Below are 20978 nucleotides of genomic sequence, written 5' to 3'. Positions count from 1 at the left end.
AAGAAGGGCACTATATATGATCAAGGGATCAATCCAAGAAGAAGATACAAACTTGTAAATATCTATGCACCCAACATCGGATCAACTCAATACATAAGGCAAATACTAAGAGCCATAAAAGGGCAAATCGACAGTAATACAATCATAGTAGGGGACTTTAACACTCCACTTTCACCAATGGACAGATCATCCAAAAAGAAAATAAATAAGGAAAGACAAGCTTTAAATAATGCATTAAACAAGATGGATTTAATTGATATTAGTAGGACATTCCATCCAAAAAAACCCCAAAATACACATTCTTCTCAAGTGCTCATGGAACATTCTCCAGGACAGATCATATATCTTGGGTCACAAATCAAGCCTTTGTAAATTTAAGAAAATTGAAATCACATCAAGTATCTTTTCCAACCACAATGCTATGAGACTAGATATCAATTACAGGAAAAAATCTGTAAGAAATACAAACACATGGAGGCTAAGCAACACACTACTTAATAACCAAGAGATCACTGAAGACTTCAAAGAGGAATTCAAAGAACACCTAGAAACAAATGACAAGAAAAACACGATGACCCAAAATCTATGGGATGCAGAAAAAGCAGTCTAAGAGGGAAGATTATAGCAATACAATCTTACCTTAAGAAACAAGAAACATCTAAAATAAACAACCTAACCTTACACCTAAAGCAATTAGAGAAAGAAGAACAAACAAACAAAAAAACCCCCCAGAGTTAGCAGAAAGAGAGAAATCATAAAGATCAGATCAGAAATAATGAAAAAGAAATGTAGGAAACGATAGCAAAGATCAATAAAACTAAAATCTGGTTCTTTGAGAACATAAACAAAATTGATAAACCATTAGCCAGAATTATAAAGAAAAAAGGGAGAAGACTCAAATCAATAGAATTAGAAATGAAAAAGAAGAAGTAACAACTGACACTGCAGAAATACAAAGGATGATGAGAGATTAGTACAAGCAACTATATGCCAATAAAATGGACAACAAGGAGGAAATGGACAAATTCTTAGAAATGCACAGCCTTCTGAGACCGGATCATAAAGAAATAGAAAATATGAAAAGACCAATAAAAAACACTGATATTGAAAGTGTGATTAAAAAATCTTCCAACAAACAAAAGCCCAGGAACAGATGGCTTCACAGGCGAAATCTATCAAACATTTAGAGAAGAGACAACAGCTCTCCTCAAACTCTTCCAAAATATAGCAGAGGGAAATACACTCCCAAACTGATTCTACGAGGCCACCATCACTCTGATACCAAAACCAGAAAAATATGTCACAAAGAAAGAAAACTGCAGGCTAATATCACTGGTGAACATAGATGCAAAAATCCTTAACAAATAGTAGCAAACAGAATCCAACAGCACATTAAAAGGCTCATACACTATGATCAAGTGGGGTTTAACCCAGGAACGCAAGGATTCTTCAATATACACAAATCAATCAATAGGATACACCATATTAAAAATTGAAGGAGAAAACCCATATGATCATCTCAATAGATGCAGAGAAAGCTTTCAACAAAATTCAACACCCATTTATAAAAACCCTCCATAACGTAAGCATAGAGGGAACTTTCCTCAACATAATAAAGGCCATATATGACAAAACCAGAGCCAACACCATCCTCAATGGTGAAAAACGGAACCCATTTCAATTAAGATCAGGAACAAGATAAGGTTGCCTACTCTCACCACTCTTATTCAACATAGTTTTGGAAGTTTTAGCCACAGCAATCAGAAAAGAAAAAGAAATAAAAGGAATCCAAATTGTAAAAGTAGAAGTAAAGCTGTCACTGTTTGCAGATGACATGATACTATACATAGAGATCTTAAAGATGCTGCCAAAAAATTACTAGAGCTAATCAATGAATTTGGTAAAGTAGCAGGATACAGAATTAATGCACATAAATCTCTTGCATTCCTATACACTAATGATGAAAAATCTGAAACTGAAATTAAGAAAACACTCCCATTTACCATTGCAACAAAAAGAATAAAATATCTAGGAATAAACTTACCTAAGGCGAGAAAAGAATTGTATGCAGGAAATTATAAGACACTGATGAAAGAAATTAAAGATGATACAAATAGATGGAGAGATATACCATTTTCTTGGATTGGAAGAATCAACATTGTGAAAATGACTCTACTACCCAAAACAATCTACAGATACAAGGAAATCCCTATCAAACTACCACTGGCATTTATCACAGAACTAGAACAAAAAATTTCACAGTTTGTTGGGAAACACAAAAAACACGTAATAGTCAAAGCAATCTTTTTTTAAAATATCTTTATTGGAGTATAATTGCTTTACAGTGGTCTGTTAGTTTCTGCTTTATAACAAAGTGAATCAGTTATACATATACATATGTTCCCATATCTCTTCCCTCTTGCGTCTCCCTCCCTCCCACCCTCCCTATCCCACCCCTCTAGGTGGTCACAAAGCACCGAGCTGATCTCCCTGTGCTATGTGGTTTCTTCCCACTAGCTATCTATTTTATGTTTGGTACTGAATATATGTCCAGGCCACACTCTCGCTTTGTCACAGCTTACCCTTCTCCCTCCCCATATCCTCAAGTCTATTCTCTAGTAGGTCTGTGTCTTTATTCCTGTCTTACCCCTACGTTCTTCATGACATTTTTTTTCTTAGATTCTATATATATGTGTTAGCATATAAATTTGCCTTTCTCTTTCTGACATAATTCACTCTGTATGACAGACTCTAGGTCCATTCACCTCACTAAAAATAAATCAATTTCGTTTCTTTTTATGGCTGAGTAATATTCCATTGTATATATGTGCCACATCTTCTTTATCCATTCATCCCATGATGGATACTTAGGTTGTTTCCATCTCTGGGCGATTGTAAATAGAGCTGCAATGAACATTTTGGTATATGACTCTTTTAGAATTATGGTTTTCTCAGTGTATATGCCCAGTAGTGGGATTGCTGGGTCATGTGGTAGTTCTATATGTAGTTTCTTAAGGAACCTCCATACTGTTCTCCATAGTGGCTGAACCAACTCACATTCCCACCAGCAGTGTAAGAGGGTTCCCTTTTCTCCACACCCTCTCCAGAATTTATTGTTTCTAGCTTTTTTGATGATGGCCATTCTAAATGGTATGAGGTGATACCTCATTGTAGTTTTGATTTGCATTTCTCTAATGATTAATGATGTTGAGCATTCTTTCATGCGTTTGTTGGCAGTCTGTATATCTTCTTAGGAGAAATGTCTATTTGGTCTTCTGCCCATTTTTTGATTCGGTTGTTTGATTTTTTGTTATTGAGCTGCATGAGCTGCTTGTAAATATTGGAGATTAATGCTTTGTCAGTTGCTTTATTTGCAAATATTTTCTCCCATTCTGAGGGTTGTCTTTTGGTCTTGTTTATGGTTTCCATTGCTGTGCAAAAGCTTTTAAGTTTCATTAGGTCCCATTTGTTTATTTTTGTTTTTATTTCCATTTCTCTAGGAGGTGGGTCCAAAAGGATCTTGCTGTGATTTATGTCATAGAGTGTTCTGCCTATGTTTTCCACTAAGAGTTAGTTTCTGGCCTTACATTTAGGTCTTTAATCCATTTTGAGCCTATTTCTGTGTATGGTGTTAGGGAGTGTTCTAATCTCATACTTTTACATGAACCTGTCCAGTTTTCCCAGCACCACTTATTGAAGAGGCTGTCCGCTCTCCACTGTATATTAGTGCTTCTTTTATCAAAGATAAGTTGACCATATGTGCGTGGGTTTATCTCTTGGCTTTCTATCCTTTTCCATTGATCTATATTTCTGTTTTTGTGCCAGAACCATACTGTCTTGATTACTGTAGCTTTGTAGTATAGTCTGAAGTCAGGGAGCCTGATTCCTCCAGCTCTGTTTTTTGTTCTCAAGGTTGTTTTAGCAATTCGGGGTCTTTTTTCACATTGTGAAATTTTTTGTTCTAGTTCTGTGAAAAATGCCAGTGGTAGTTTGATAGGGATTGCACTGAATCTGTAGATTGCTTTGGGTAGTAGAGTCATTTTCACAACGTTGATTCTTCCAATCCAAGAACATGATATATCTCTCCGTCTATCTGTATCATCTTTAATTTCTTTCATCAGTATCTTATAATTTTCTGCATACAGGTCTTTTGTCTCCTTAGGTAGGTTTTTTCCTAGATATTTTATTCTTTTTGTTGCAGTGGTAAATGGGAGTGTTTTCTTGATTTTAATTTCAAAGTTTTCATCATTAGTGTATAGGAATTCCAGAGATTTCTGTGCACTTATTTTGTATCCTGCTACTTTATGAAATTCATTGATTAGCTCTAGTACTTTTCTGGTAGCATCTTTAGGATTCTCTATGTATAGTATCATGTCATCTGCAAACAGTGACAGCTTTACTTCTTTTCCAGATTGGATTCCTTTTATTTCCTTTCCTTTTCAGTGGCTAAAACTTCCAGAACTATGTTGAATAAGAGTGGTTAGAGTGGGCAACCTTGTCTTGTTCCTGTTCTTAGTGGAAATGCTTTCAGTTTCTCACCATTGAGGATGATGTTGGCTGTGGGTTTGTCATATATGGCCTTTATTATGTTGAGGAAAGTTCCTTCTATGTCTACTTTCTGCAGGGTTTTTTTTTTTTTATCATAAATGGGTGTTGAATTTTGTGGAAAGCTTTCTCTGCATCTATTGAGACGACCATATGGTTTTTCTCCCTCAATTTGTTAATATCTTGTATCACATTGATTAATTTGCCTATGTTGAAGAATCCTTCCATTCGTGGGATAAACCCAACTGGATCATGATGTATCATCCTTTTAGTGTGCTGTTGGATTCTGTTTGCTCATATTTTGTTGAGGATTTTTGCATCTATATTCATCAGTGATACTGGCCTGTAGTTTTCTTTCTTTCTGATATCCTTGTCTTGTTTTGGTATCAGGGTGATGGTGGTCTCATAGAATGAGTTTGGGAGTGTTCTTCCCTCTGCTATATTTTGGAAGAGTTTGAGAAGGATAGCTGTTATCTCGTCTCTAGATGTTTGATAGAATTCGCCTGTGAAGCCATCTGGTCCTGGGCTTTTGTTTGTTGGACGATTTTTAATCACAGTTTCAATTTCACTGCTTGTGATTGGTCTCTTCATATTTTCTGTTTCTTCCTGATTCAGTCTTGGCAGGTTGTGTATTTGTAAGAAATTGTCCATTTCTTTCAGGTTGTCCATTTTATTGGCATAGAGTTGCTTGTAGTAATCTCTCATGATCTTTTGTATTTCTGCAGTGTCAGTTGTTACTTCTCCTTTTTCATTTCTAATTCTATTGATTTGAGTCTTCTCCCTTTTTTTCTGATGAGTCTGGCTAATGGTTTATCAATTTTGTTTATGTTCTCAAAGAACCAGCTTTTAGTTTTATTGATCTTTGCTATCATTTCCTTCATTTCTTTTTCATTTATTTCTGCACTGATCTTCATGATTTCTTTCCTTCTGCTAAGTTTGGGGATTTTTTGTTCTTTCTCTAATTGTTTTAGGTGCAAGGTTAGGTTGTTTATTCAAGATGTTTCCTGTTTCTTAAGGTAGGCTTGTATTGCTGTAAACTTCCCTCTTAGAACTGCTTTTGCTGCATCCTATAGGTTTTGGGTCGTCGTGTCTCCATTGTGATTTGTTTCTTTGATTTCTTCAGTGATCACTTCGTTATTAAGTAGTGTATTGTTTAGCCTCCTTGTGTTTTTATTTTTTACAGACCTTTTCCTGTAAATGATATCTAGTCTCATAGTGTTGTGGTCGGAAAAGATACTTGATACAAATTCAGTTTTCTTAAATTTACCAAGGCTTGATTTGTGACCCAAGATATGATCTATCCTGGAGAATGTTCCATGAGCACTTGAGAAAAAATTGTATTCTGTTGTTTTTGGATGGATTGTCATATAAATATCAATTAAGTCCATCTTGTTTAATGTATCATTTAGGGCTTGTGTTTCCTTATTTATTTTCATTTTGGATGATCTGTCCATTGGTGAAAGTGGGGTGTTAAAGTCCCCTACTATGAATGTGTTACTGTCGATTTCCCTTTTTATGGCTGTTAGTATTTGCCTTATGTATTGAGGTGCTCCTTTGTTGGGTGCATAAATATTTTCAATTGTTAAATCTTCTTCTTGGATCGATCCCTTGATCATTATGTAGTGTCCTTGTTTGTCTATTATAATAGTCATATTTTAAAGTCTATTTTGTCTGATATGAGAATTGCTACTCCAGCTTTCTTTTGGTTTGCATTTGCATGGAATATCTTTTTCCATCCCCTCACTTTCAATCTGTATGTGTCTCTAGGTCTGAAGTGGGTCTCTTGTAGACAGCATATATATGGTTCTTGTTTTTGTATCCATTCAGCCAGTCTGTGTCTTCAAAGCAATCTTGAGAAAGAAAAACGGAGCTGGAGGAATTAGGCTCCCTGACTTCAGACTATACTACAAAGGTACAGTAATCAAGACCGTATGGTGTTGGCACAGAAACAGAAATATAGAACAATGTAACAGGATAGAAAGCCCAGATATAAACCCACGCACATATGGTCACCTTATCTTTGATAAAGGAGGCATGAATGTACAGTGGAGAAAAGACAGCCTCTTCAATAAGTGGTGCTGGGAAAACTGGACAGCTACATGGAAAAGAATGAAATTAGAACATTCCCTACCCCCATACACAAAAATAAACTCAAAATGATTAAAGACCTAAATGGAAAGACCTAATGAAACTTAAATGCTTTTGCACAGCAATGGAAACTGTAAAAAAGACAAGCCTCAGAATGGGAGAAAATATTTATAAATGAATCAACTGACAAGGGAGTAATCTCCAAAATTTACAAGTATCTCATGCAGATCAATATCAAAAAAGCAAACAATCCAATCCAAAAATTGGTAGAAGGCCTAAATAGACATTTCTGCAAAGAAGATATACAGATTGCCAGCAAACACATGAAAAGATGCTCAACATCACTAATCATTAGAGAAATGAACATCGAAACTACAATGAAGTATCACCTCACACCAGTCAGAATGGCCATCATCAAAAAATCTACAATGAATGCTGGAGAGGGTGTGGAGAAAAGGGTACCCTCTTGCATTGTTGATGAGAATGTAAATTGATACAGTCACTGTGGAGAAGAGTATGGAGGTTCCTTAAAAAACTAAAAGTAGAACTACCATACGACCCAGCAATCCCACTACTGGGTATATACCCTGAGAAAACCATAATTCAAAAAGAGTTATGTACCACAATGTTCATTGCAGCTCTATTTACAATAGTCAGGACGTGGAAGCAACCTAATGGTCCATCAACAGATGAATGGATAAAGGAGATGTGGCACATATATACAATGGAATATTAATCAGCCTTAAAAAAATGAAATTGAGTTCTTTGTAGTGTGGTGGATGTACCTAGAGACTGTCACACAGAGTGAAGTAAGTCAGAAAGAGAAAAACAAATACCTTATGCTAACATATATATATGGAATTAAAAAAAATAAAAAGGTTATCAAGAACCTAGGGGCTGGTAGGAATAGAGACGCAGATGTAGAGAATGGAGCTGAGGACCTGTGGAGGGGGAATTGTAAGCTGGAACAAAGTGAGAGAGTGGCATGGACTTACATATACTACCAAATGTAAAACAGATAGCTAGTGGGAAGTGGCCACATAGCACAGGGAGATCAGCTCAGTGTTTTGTGACCACCTAGAGGGGTGGGATAGGGAGGGTGGGAGGGATATGCAAGGGGGAGGAGATATGGGAGGATATATGTATATGTATAGCTGATTCACTTTGCTATAAAGCAGAAACTAACACACCATTGTAATGCAGTTATATAAATATGTTAACAAAATTATTTTAAACATGCTAAATTTCAATCAAAGGCCGATGGCCAAATAAATTATAGTTGATCTAACTAATGGAAAACAAGAAATTCATTAAAAATCACAATCTCATAAGCTTTAAATATTGGAAAACATCAAATGAAACAAAAATATAGTGTAAAGTCGATTATAAAGTGTCATAGCAATTTATTTGTGCATATTTATATGCATATAAATTGTACTAGAAAATTTAAAAAAATTAACAGCTTTTAAATTTCTTTTGTTTTGTTTCTGTAGGTTTCAACATTTTCTAACTTTTTATTTATAAATTATATATCAAAAAGTACCATTATGATAATGTTTATTTTGTGTATACTTCCCCTAAGACCTTTTTCATCCCATTGGGTACTATTATGTCAGACTTTCATTGTAATAGAGAATAGAACATGTTGATATCTATGAAACAGAAGTATAAGTGATTGGTGTAATGTCTGTATAATGCTTAGTAGATGGGCCCCCACTGTGAAGAAATGAAAGAGGTATCATTAAAAAGAAAAAAAAAGAATTTTTGCATCTATGTTCATCAGGAATACTGACATGTATCTTTCTTTTCTTTAGTAACTTTCTTTAGTTTTGGTAACAGGTGATGCTGGCCTTATAAAATGAGTTTGGAAGTATTCCCTTTTCTATTTCTTGGAAGAGTTTAAGAAGGATTAGTATTAATTCTTCTTTGAATGTTTGGTAGAATTCACACATGAAGCCATCAGGTCCTGGGCTTTTTTTTGTTGTGAGATTTTTGATTTCTGATTCAATCTCCCTATTTATTATTGGTATGTTCAGGCTTTCCGTTTCTTTCTGATTTAATTTTTAGTAGTTTGTATGTTTCTAGGAATTTATCCATTGCTAGGTTATCTAGTTTGTTTATAATAGGTCTTTATGATCCTTTTTATTTCTGAAGAATCTTTTGTAATGTCTTCTCTTTTATTTCTGATTTTATTTGAATCTTCTCTCCTTTTTTTTCATCTAAGAGTTTGTCAATTTTGTTTATCTTTTAAATAATTACCTCTCGTTTTGTTGACTTGTTATAATTTTTTCCCTAATTGATTTAGTTCTGCTCTGATCTTTATTATTTCCTTTGTTCTGCTAACTCTGGGCTTATTTTGTTGTTTTTCCTGTTCATCAATGTGTAAAGTTATGTTGTTTATTTAAGATCTTTCTTTTTTAATGGAGGTGTTTACTGCTATAAACTTCCATCTTATAACTGCTTTTGTTACATCCCTATTTTTATTATGTTGTGTTTTCATTTTTGTTTTTCTCAAGATACTTTTAAAATTCCCTATGGATTTCCTCTTTGATCTAATGGTTGTTCAAGAGTGTATTATTTAGTTTCCATGTATTTGTGAATTTTTCTATTTCCCTGCTGTTATTGATTTCTATTTCATTTTCTGTCATGGTCAGAGGAGATACTTAGAATTATTTCCATTATCTTAAATTTGTTATGACTTGTTTTGTGACCTAAAATGTTATCTTTCTGGAGGATGTCCTATGTGCCCTTGAGAAGAATGTGTGTTCTGCTGCTGTTGGGCAGAAATTTCTGTCTATGTCAGTTAGGTCAATATTGTTATTCAACTCAGCTGTTTGTTTATTGATTTTCTGTCTGCATGGCCTACACATTATAAGTGGAGTATTGAAGCTCCCTACTATTATTGTATTGCTGTCAATTCCTGCCTTCAAATCTGTCATTGTTTGCTTTATATATTTAGGTACTCTGATATTGGGTGCATATATGTTTATAATTGTTATATTTTCCAGTTGAATTGACCCTTCTATCATTATATAATGTCTTTTGTTTCTAGAGACAGTTTTAGATTTAAAGTCTATTTTGCCTGATATAAGTATAGCCACCCCTGTTTCTTTTGGTTACCATTTGCATGCAGTATCTTTTTCCATCTCTTCACTTTCAGGCTATGGTGTCTTTATTCTAAAGTGAGTCTTTTGTAGACAGAGTATTTCTGATCTTGTTTTTTAAAATCAATTCAGCCACTCTGTGCTCTTTGAATGATGAGTTTAATTCATTTACATTTAAGATAATTATTGATAAGTGAGGGTTTACTATTACCATTTTGATAATTGATTTCTTGCAGTTCTTTTGACCCTCTCTTCCTCTCTTGCTGTCTTCCTTTGTTATTTGATGATTTTTTTATAGTGATCTGCTTTGGTTTCCTTCTCTATGTCTTTTGTTTATTATAGGTGTTATTTTGTGTGTGTATGTGTGTGTGTGGTTAGCTCGAGGTTTGCATAAAATATCTTGTAGTTATATCTTTCTATTTTAAGTTGTTAAAAACTTAAATTTAATAGCATACCAAAATACTTTTACTCCCCCCAGCACTTATACTTTATGTTCTTTTGGTCAGAGTTTGATCTTTTTATATTGTGTATCCGCTAACAAATTTTTATCTACTAACTTTTATATTAGGGTTAAAAGTAATTCATGCACCATTATCATTAATGAAACACTTCAGACTGATGAAAGGTTTGAGCCTGGGAGACTTAAAGAAAGAATAAAAGGGAGAAAATTGGAAATAATGAGCTGCTTAGAAGACTAGATTAAAAGGTTAGCTCCTTCTGATGAATTCTAATGGAACCATTGCCTATGAGAACAGGAATGAACCTTAAAGTCATCTAGGGACTTCCCTGGTGGTCAAGTGGTTAGGATTCCATGCTTTCAGTGCTGAGGGCCAGGGTTTGATCCCTGGTTGGGGAACTAAGATCCTACAAGCCACACAGGTCAGCTAAAAAAATGTCATCTAGACTCCAGATTCTAGATTCTAAAGCATCTTTAGATCAAGTCATGTAGCCTTTATTTGAATGCTTCCAAAGGTGGAGGACTAAGTTTCTTGCAAAAGAGTCCATTCAATATTCCTAAAACTCTAAATTTTAGAAAGATTTTCCCAAATCTTTGGCCTACTAGAAGAACTTTCTAACATTCAGTGTGAGCTTTGAGAATGTCATCAGCTGTCTCTTGAGGTAGAAAGCTCCCTGTCACTGGAAATATTTAAAGCAAACTATGTACATAATTGCTTCTGAGCATGTTGTATAGAAAATTAATTTTTCATAGTGACATCAGCAAGATGATGGACTAGAAGCTCCCAATGCTCTTCCCCTCCCCCACAAAAACAACAAATAAACAACTACATGCCATCTACAATATTCTGGAGTTGAAAGAGCTCCAGAATACAACAAAAAAAGCTGCAGAAACTCATGGAGCACAGAGACAGAATGGTCACATAGAAAAGTATAGTAAGCAGTTTAATTTCATTGCCCCATCCCTCAGTCTGACAGAGCTTGGGGCCAAGAGGAACCCCCTTGGCCTGACCTCTCCCAAAAAGTGGAAAGAAGAGCAGGAGGACTTCAGTAGCCTACATCATTGCTGTGGACACAAGCATATTTCAACATGGTGGTGCCCTGAATTCTTCATTGCCATTGAATCCAGGTGATGTAGCTGCCTGGAACCCAAACTGCTGCGACCACTCCCCAGAAAAAGGTACTGCAGCATCCCCTCCCAGAGAAGCTGCCACCACTGCACCCTCACTGGGAAAGTGCTGATGCATCCCTCCAATCAAAGCTGACACCACTGCATCCTGCTCCCCCTGCCAGAGTCACAGTCCTCCCGTCTGAAAGCATGTACACACCCTGGACCCCAGTTCCATGGCTGTTCAGCACACACCCATGCCTCACATACTAAGGCTACCATCATGGTGAACACACCTGTCCACCAGCCCCAGGTACCAAAGTTGTTCTAGATGCTCCTGAGCTCCAACCCTGGTACCATGGTCACTTTGCAGGTGCCCACTCCCCAGACACCAACACTATTGCCTCCACAAATGTGTCTGTGCCCCTGATCCTGGCATCATTGCTACCACATGTGTAACTGTGTGCTGGACCCAGCAACAAGAGCTATCCCCTTGGCAATGACTTCCTCCTGTGGAGGAAAAGGAGAACAGGAGGACCAAGCAGTCTTCACCAGCAAGGAACACAATAGCCCTTACCATCACTATGTAAACTCACAACCTTTGTCACTGAGGTCCTCTGCAGTTTTTGCTGACACTGACCTCAGCTGATGGAGCTCTATAAGGACTATGCCTCTGTGCCCTCCCTGAAGCCAGAACCACTGCTGCACACCCTGGAGCTGGAGTCACCATATCCAAACCAGTTGACACTCTCACACCCACCTATAGGTAAAAGTCTTTACCCCTGAAGACAGTTCATAAAGTCCTGAAAAGGCAATTGCTCCCTCAAATGTGCAGACATCAACACAAGGCTACCAGAAACACACAAAAAAATCAAGGAAACATGACATCACCAAAGAATAACAATAATTTTCCAATAACTGATCTAAAAGAAATAGAGATCTATGAATTTCGGGGAAGTGAATTCAAAATAATTGTTTTAAGGAAGTTCAGTGAGCTATAAGAGAACACAGATGGACAACTCAATGAAACCAGGAAAGCAATACCTGAAAAAATGAGAGGTTCAACAATAAGACAGAAATCATAAAAAAGAACCAAACAGAAATTCTGGAGCTGCAGAATACAGTGAATGAAATGAAAAAATGCAAAAGGGAGTTTCAACAGCAGACTTGATCAAGCAGAAGAAAGAATCTGAAAACAGGTCATTTGAAATTATCTAGTTAGAGAAGAAAAAGAAGAATGAAAAAGTGTGAAAGAAAGCAAACCTATATATACATTATGGGAGACCCAGAAGGAGAAGAACGAGGAAGAAAGGGGCAGAAAGCTATTTAAAGAAATAATGGTTAAAAACTTTCCAAATCTTGAGAGGGAAATGGACATCCAGATTCATGAAGCTCAAAAATTTCCAAACAATATCAACCCAAAGAAGACTACACTGAGACACAATATAATCAGATTGTCAAAAGTCAAGGACAAAGAGAGAATTCTGAAAGCATCAAGAGAAAATTAGCTCATCACATGTAAGGGAACCCCCATAAGACTATAAGCAGTTTTCTCAACAGAAACCTTGCAGGTCAGGAAAGAGTGAGATGATGTAATCCAAGTATTGAAAGAAAAAAAACTTACATCTGAGAATACTATACCTGGCAAAATTATCCTTTAAAATGAAGGACAGATAAAGTCTTTCCCAGACAAACAGAAACTGAGGGAATTTGTCACCACTAGACCTACCTTACAAGAAATGCTCAAGGGAGTTCTTCAAATTGAAATAAAAAAAAAAAAAACATGCTAAACAGCAACATGAAAGTATAAATCTCACAGGTAAAGGTAAATATATAGACATATACAGATTCATGAAGTTCTTCTCCACTCTTTATTCTGGCATTGATAATCCTCCACAATCAGGCCCCATCTACCTCTTCAGACATATTTAAACTTTCCCAAACTCTTCTGGTCAAATGGAGTCCCCATTTTACTCTATTCCAAAAAGGTTCTGTTTTGTTACTTAGCTTTTCCTTATACCAAGTCCCCTGCTCAGGACTTCCTCCTGCCCCTAATCCCCTACCACCAATAAAATCCTATTCATCTTTCAAGGTCAGTCTCAAATCTCTCCTCTATTAACTCTTCCTAGGGGACTCCAGACCATATTAATCTCTTCCTCCCCTGAACTTCCATATCACTATACTGTCTGTTTCATTCATCTGGCAATCAAGCATCTGCCTTGTAACATCTTTGAAAACTTATTTGTCTCGAATATTTTCATTTAACTGTTTCTTTGGTGTGTATCTTATCTCCCCAACTATCTAAAAAGCTCATTGAGATCAGGAACCAAAGCTACACCTTCTTTTCAACTCTCTATGGAACAGAACTGGGCACCTAGTAGGGGCTCACTTCTTAATGTGTACTGACTGGTTTTAGATAGGTTACCCCATTACTTCGTAGTGACTTTAGTAGTCCACTAAGTCCATGATTAACCTTTTTTCACCCCGTGTCAGGCATTGACAGCTGATAAGGTGCATATGAGAGAAAGCATATTTGACTCTTCAAGCCTCAAGCAGGACAAATTGCTAAGATGCAGGTAGTGAGATATTTTACTATTGGCTAAAAGTGTTCCTTAATAGATCTAGGTCCCTGGAGCAGCTCCACAGAGGTTGTGATTATAAACTGAAATTCACAACTCTTTCAAGAGAGTTAACAGGCAGATTTTTTTCCTTTCTAGTTTGTGCTGGGTAGTCAACAAGAAGGTGTTTAATTCAGTTGAGTCAGGAATGGCACATCAATGCTCTGATGGCTTTCTCTAGAAGTTCTTGCATTCCTGGACTGATAATTAAAATTCAAGATCTTCTATGTGACCTTTTATGACAAATTGAAATTGAGAAGTCCTCCAGTGTGGGTAGAGATAAGCCAAGGAAATGAAAGAGATTGGTCTACAGGGGTGAGAATAGGAGAGGAGTGTGGAAATCATAACTTTTTGTGGCTACCTTTAATGCTGAGTCATAGTGACTGTATTGGGGGTGGGCAGGAGGGACAGGATGTGCTTCTCCATTAGGAAAAGAAGAAGAAAATAACAAAGGAGTGAAATGCTGAGTGCTAAGTCATGTAAAGACCATCATCAGATTCTAAGCAAAGAAGCTCTCAATTAAGCATTTACAATGTGGGACCAGGAGAGGTCTCAATGATATGTGGAGACGTACCTAGTCCCTAGTTCAGTCAACTTGTCATATACTCATAGCCATGAGTAGTAGAATGAATAGTTATGAAAGTAAGTGGTCAAAAGCCTGAGAAGTCCTAGGGGAGTGAGGACAGATGTTTTTTCTCCATGGCATTGTTTTTATATATAAAACCCATTATTACCCATTATTTTACACTGCTCCACCCCAAATGTTTATAAAAATCCTCTACCCTTTGCTAGTTACTTAAGACATCAGGTTCTTTTTAAGGGTGGATTCATCTTCCCCTTTATCTCTAAGACCTTCACAGCAGAACTTTGCTTTAGGATGAACCATGTATCATTCTCTTTCTAAATCCTGACTCCAAGATTACCTTCAGATTCATTTATTCATTCAAAAAATATTTATTGAGCCTCTACTATGTGGCAGACACTGTGCTAAGTAAATAAATGACAAAATCCCTCCCCTCTTGAAACTTACATAACTTGTATTGCTAAGGAGAAAAGGAAGCCTGCCATTCTTTGGGGAGGACTGCTCCTTGCTTTTCCCTCTACATTTCCTTTGTTGTAGATGGTACACAGAGAGGCAGAATGGCATAATGGTTAAGGACATAGGCTTTGGAGTCACACAGCCTGGGTCCAAATCTTGGCTTTGCTACTGAGTAATTATTTCATCTTGGTCTGGTTCCTTCTCTTTTTTGAGCCTCAATTTCCTTAGCTGTTACTGTAGTCACTCAGCAGACCCAAGTGAAGACTGCTGATTGCAGCTAAGCTAACAGAAGAACATCTAAGTTAGCTGCTCACATACCTCTTGAGTGCCTCATACATTGAGCATACAGTGACATCTACATATCAAGTGGATGTGTACAGAGGTATCTAAACCACATACTTACCAAGGTTTGAGTCTAAGTGAATTACTCCTATTTATAAACAGGTTTCCTAATGATATCCACCCACAATTCCTGACCAGATTGTATCTGCTTCCATCTTATTAGTTCCCTGTTGGAAAGGTAGCTTAGCTAATGCAATCAATTAAGTGTTTACCCGTGAGAGTTGTGTAGATTCTCTATTATTTCCCTTACCTTACGAATTTCTCCCTGTTGCACGGTTTTTATGACGTTAATCCATTCTTCCATATCTTTCCGGTTGGGTGCAGCCAGTGTAACTTTTCGTTGTGGTGTGATCACCTACACAAAAATACATTATTAGCTGGTTCCCACTCCAAAACTTTGCCCCCAAACAAAGCCTTTGAACTCTCCAAGAAACTAGACAGATCTACTAAGCACATCCCAAGCCATTTCTTAAATATAAGACAGAAGCTCCCAGAGCCACTCACAGTTCCTTAGATAACCACCTCAACTAATAATAATGGTAATAATAATAAACAACACTTTAATGGCACTTACTACGTACTGGGCATTGTTCTATTGTACTTTATGTATATTGTTTATTTCAATCTTCCTTACAACCCCTTGATCTGGGCATTATTATTTTTCCCACTTAATAGGATATTTTTCCATGGCAAAGGGAGTTAAATGACGTGCCCACGTCCACCTAGCAGGTAAAAAGCTAAGCCAGAATTCGAACCTAGATTCTTTGGCTCCAGCACCCATGCTCTTAAACACTAAGCCATGCACCCATCTGTTATTCAAATGAGGTTGTGTGAAAATCCTACTTGCTTACTGCTGCTCTATCTACTTGAAAAGGGTGAAAGGGTATATTTTTCATCAGGGTGTGCCTCTTTCTGTTTGAGGGGAGAGTGAGAATGGAGTGGGGAAACTACAAATCCAGTTTCTTTCTTTCTTATGGTCTGGGACAACCTGAAGAGGATTTTACTATCATCTCTCTTAATCCTGCATGGTGCAAAAACCTTTCAGGAACAATGAGAAAGCCATGCTGAGGGTCTAGCAGAGGTAGGCCATGATCAGGGCTTCATCTTCTCACAGAGGACAGGAGGAAGCATGGATAGCTGTAGCATCAGTCATTGCTTCAATGGCCCTACTTGCCTTCACTACCAGCGGCCCCCACCCCAAGCCCAAATCTTGGAGCTAGAGCTTACCACACCAACAAGCAACTTCTTTCTCCTTGTGCATGTGTCTGTGATAAATGGCAATAGGAACTAGTGGGAATTGTGACAATAGATAGCCGCTCCTTTGGTCCAAACCCATTCTTGTGTGGGGCTGATGAATAGTGCCTCTGTGTTTTAATTAGGCTAAGGGGCAACCTAACCCTTGGAATTTCTTTGTAGAATGGAGACCAAAAACATTATCTTGCATGTTCATCACCCAAAGGTTAAGATTTTTGGGACTGGGTCAACAGAAACCTCAGCTTTGTCCTGGGTCAGTATGATGTAATAAGAGAGAAATGAGAGCAGGATCTTCCTCTTATATCCAACTGCTCTCCCTTCAAAAGAGAATAGACTGTGGACCAGCCATGGAATCAGGGTATTGGGCCCATAGCTCTTTAGTCTGCTAAGTACCACTCTCTACCTGCCTGAAGAGGAACCCTGGTCTCCATAACCCACCACTGAGGCTGAGAAAAAGCATTTCTGGGAGGAGGTGGGTAGGAGGATTCCTGGGCCAATGGACTTGCTATTTTTCAGTGAGCTTTCTATTCTGGATTTACGTGAATGACCAAAGCCTTATGACATTTCAGCAGTGACAAGCCCTTGAATACTTCCCTAGAAAATCCTCTGCTTTCTTTGAAGTACTCTCATCAGTAATCTCAGCATAGGATAGCTTTCAGTTTGGATTTACGTTCTTATCTATTTCATCAAAGGAGAGAATGTCATGTAGTTTGATTATCCTGATATATTCTACAACATATTGGCAGTCTCTTGAAAGCCTCCCAATGACACTCATCTAAATTATCTTCACCAGGAGGATTGATTTTTGTAATAGTCACTCCTCCCGCCCCAAAATCAGCTCAGCTTTATATCAGGCTGGTAGTAGGGAATAGGGCCATCACTTTTTTTCCCATCAGTGGGCGGGTAGAAAATATTCACATGAATAATCTTTAGCATTCATTTGCAATGCTACTTTAAGTGGATTTCCATACGCACTTTGGGATCAAAGGAAACTTGGGAAATCTGAACTCTAAAGAGGCAACAGGTGGTTATGGCAACCCCTCCTCCCAACTAGCTCCCACCCCTGGCCATTCAGTCATTCCTAATCTTACTTACGCAAAAACTGTGGCAAAGGTTTCTACAGCTGCTTTCTGCCAAGGCAACTTGAGACAGATCAATTGTTTCAAAGCGTGCAAACTGGAAAGGTATAAGAGGGAGAGGGAAAAGGAACCATCTGGTTAATAAGGCAAAGAGACACTAAAAGGTAAACACACACACACACACACACACACACACGCACACTATTAGGCATTTTTGGCAGTCATGATCCCATTATTTCTTTGGCTTGAGCTGGGATTTATTTAGCATCATGGTTTTTATTGATATATCATGGGACAAACAAAAAACAAACCAAACTAAACCAAAAACACAACTCTTCCCAAAATTTTTATGTGGATTTATAGGAAGGCTTAGGTAGTTCAGCTACCTAAAGGTTTACGCTGGAGAAGATAATGGGATATGGTCTATCTAGGGGCCTAGTGGAGCAGGTAAGTGTTAGCCACCTTAATGCTTGCCAACATGTTGGCCCATCTCCCCACAAAACATTTCCTGGTACCCACCCATTAACCCAACTGACAAGAATATATATATATTCTCTTACCGCAGGATGGTGTGCAAAGCAGAGCCTTTGTCCTCGAACCAGAAAATATCTGAGTTTCCACCTCTTGAAGGAGTTACAGTTCTTCAGCAGAGGTCCTTCCTTCAGTATTTTCTGAAAGATAGCAGCATAGTGTTGAGTAATTAGATCAATTTGCAAGACCATATCACTTGTCCTCTCATTTGAGAAGATCAGATATCTGGAAAGCTCTCTGTCACATATCTGAGGAATGGCTCAAGGTCCAGGCAAGAAGACGAGGAAGTTAGTTCAATCAGGAAGGGTATTGGTTACCCTTGGATAACACATTCAGGGTGATATAGGCTCTAAGTTTCTAAGGATACATGGCCCAAGAACCATGGAGAACATTGCCATTGGTGGTGGAAGGTGGGAAGGAGGGACGGAACACATAAATATAAGAACTACATTCCTAGGGAAGAACAAATGGTCGGGAAAGAGGCTGAATTCAGTAAAGGCAGATTTTCTGGAAGTCTCCAGATTGTAGGCCTGGACAGGGCCTTCCTCTCTGCTCTTTTAGAGTGTTCCTTTTAGAACGTTAAGTTGGATCACATTCCTTCCCTGCTCACAAGCCTCCAATGGCTTCCCAACACTTTTAGAACCAAATCCCAAGTCTTTACCATGGCCTTCAAGGGATTCATGATCTGGTGAGAGCAAAAAGGACACCAAAAAGGAACTACCATTTGATTACTTTCTTTACATATCTCATAGTCTGACCAACTGATTTTTCAGTTACTTGTCAGATAGACTGACTCTAACCAAGCATAGAGTCTACTTACCACTGTTAAAATTGGGGAGGTTCTCAGTTACATTTATAGAATACAAATCAATATGCAAGTCTACCATTTGGGAGAAGTACTCAAACCCACCAAGCTGGAACAAAGCCCATGCTGAATGGACGAAGAGACAGACGTTAAGTCATCGGATCAAAGCTCTACCATGAATTCCATCCAACATCTAAATTAGAACTCACCATTTGGTGGTTGTGGAAGTGTTTTATTTGGCCCATCTGATGTTTTTTCAGTTTTTAATTAGTTCATAATATTTAAAAGGCAGAAATTTTCAAATAAAAATCCAAGTTTCCATTTTTTTAAAAAATCAGAACAGCTGGTAACAGTGGACCTATCTTCTCACATGGCAACAATCTGCTGGAACAGAGTAGCAGCTGCTCCCTTCAGATGGGGCACCCGACTCCAGCAGGTATTTAAGTTTGGAACCCTGTCTGAACAAACTTTTGCTACTCCCATTCTCCCAAATATACACACATCTATTACATTACCTGTTCAATTATTTAACCAGTAAGTTAGTACCAATGGACAGAACCTCTGTATGTCAATTGAAACGTAGTTCATAGCATTCAAAGTTTACATGAATTGTCTTGATAACTTATGGGAGTTTCAAGGTTATTGTACCACCCTCGATATGTTTACAAAAGAATGGTGCCAAGGAGTCAAGACAAGAAATCAATAAGATCTTGTGGGAAAGTTGAAGGTGGCATGGAGACTGAGAAATTACATTTAAATTGTTGAAATTGAGTCATCAATGAGAAAACAACTCTTGTGTAGACAATGTGATTACATCACTCTTTCCGTTCTCTGGTCAGATAGCCTATGGAATACACTCTCACTTATGGTGTTTGGTATTCTCTATCCAACCTTCTCACCTTTATGCCATATATTATTCTACACTAAGTCTTCATGAGACCTAGACAGTCATATTTACCCCTTTCTGCTAAAGACTTAAGTTCAAAATTTTAACTGCTCCAACTTTGTACAACTGAAGCCACACCCATTCTGCCCCTTTCCCAAGTTATTCTACTTTGTCAATTACTAAACGCTTCCATTGTTCTTATTTTATCATGTATAGTATCCCTTGTAATAGCCCATTTACAGTTTTTGGCTGAATATTTTACCCTTCCTTCCATTTTCAGTTTAAAACCTCCCTTCAACTATTTTTTCTTACACTTGCTGCCATGCCTAGCTCTCTTCTTTCAGGAGTAGGATGATGGGGTGAGGTGGCAATGATGAAACAAGGAAGAGGATTTGTTTCTCCAGAAGATTCCCACAACCCTGGGCCTTCTGGTTCCTTCAGAAAATTCCCATACCCTGTTCATTTGACATACTAAAGTAAGTAGAATTCAGCCTCTTCTCCCCAGCTACTTCCTTCTGTCAACCCGTAGTAATGAGCACTATTTAATTCCCCTTCCTGGTACTTAAGAAATGTTCCCTTTTCTTCCCTTACTTGTGCCCTGCTAATAAATAACATCCTGTTATCCATCTAAGGACACAGCAAACCAATTAATTAATTAGTTAATTAATCCATTAATCTGAGGACACAGCAAGTCATCAAAACCTTCAGTTCCCATTCCATGAACTCAGCATTTGTCACAGTCAAGAAAACAAAGACTTCATGGTGCATCTATAATTGGATAGAGTGCTTCATTTGTATTTTCTGAGCTTCTACTATTGACTCTACCTTTTGCTAGGCCCTTCAGGGCAGCTAAAGAAGTTACAGGCATATTCCCTGTCACAAAGATATGGAGATATGGACAGTGGGAGTGGAGAGGGAGGGAGACAAACACGAGGTTATGTGAGCTCAGAGAACCATTTGAAAAAGCCCTGGGTCTTCCCTGGTGGCGCAGTGGCTGAGTCTGCCTACCGATGCAGGGGACACGGGTTAGAGCCCTGGTCTGGGAAGACCCCACATGCCGTGGAGCAACTAGGCCCGTGAGCCACAACTACTGAGCCTGCGCGTCTGGAGCCTGTGCTCCGCA

The 20978-nt window shown here is 37.9% G+C and overlaps 1 protein-coding gene across 1 annotated transcript in view; it reads right to left on the bottom strand.

Moving 5' to 3' along the window:
* The window catches only part of DGKK (diacylglycerol kinase kappa), a 159789-nt gene that overhangs the window by 90440 nt on the left and 48371 nt on the right, over window positions 1-20978 (bottom strand). The window contains exons 2-4 of the mRNA XM_067723407.1: window positions 18194-18304; window positions 17650-17730; window positions 15551-15655 (exon numbers count right to left, since the gene is read on the bottom strand). Of these exons, the coding sequence (XP_067579508.1) occupies window positions 15551-15655; window positions 17650-17730; window positions 18194-18304 (297 nt within the window). The remainder of the gene's footprint in view (window positions 1-15550; window positions 15656-17649; window positions 17731-18193; window positions 18305-20978) is intronic.

Source organism: Pseudorca crassidens, chromosome X (assembly GCF_039906515.1).
Source record: "Pseudorca crassidens isolate mPseCra1 chromosome X, mPseCra1.hap1, whole genome shotgun sequence".
Taxonomy (NCBI): domain Eukaryota; kingdom Metazoa; phylum Chordata; class Mammalia; order Artiodactyla; family Delphinidae; genus Pseudorca; species Pseudorca crassidens.
The sequence above is the reverse complement of the archived record's forward strand: the minus strand, read 5'-3'. Positions and strand labels throughout refer to the sequence as shown.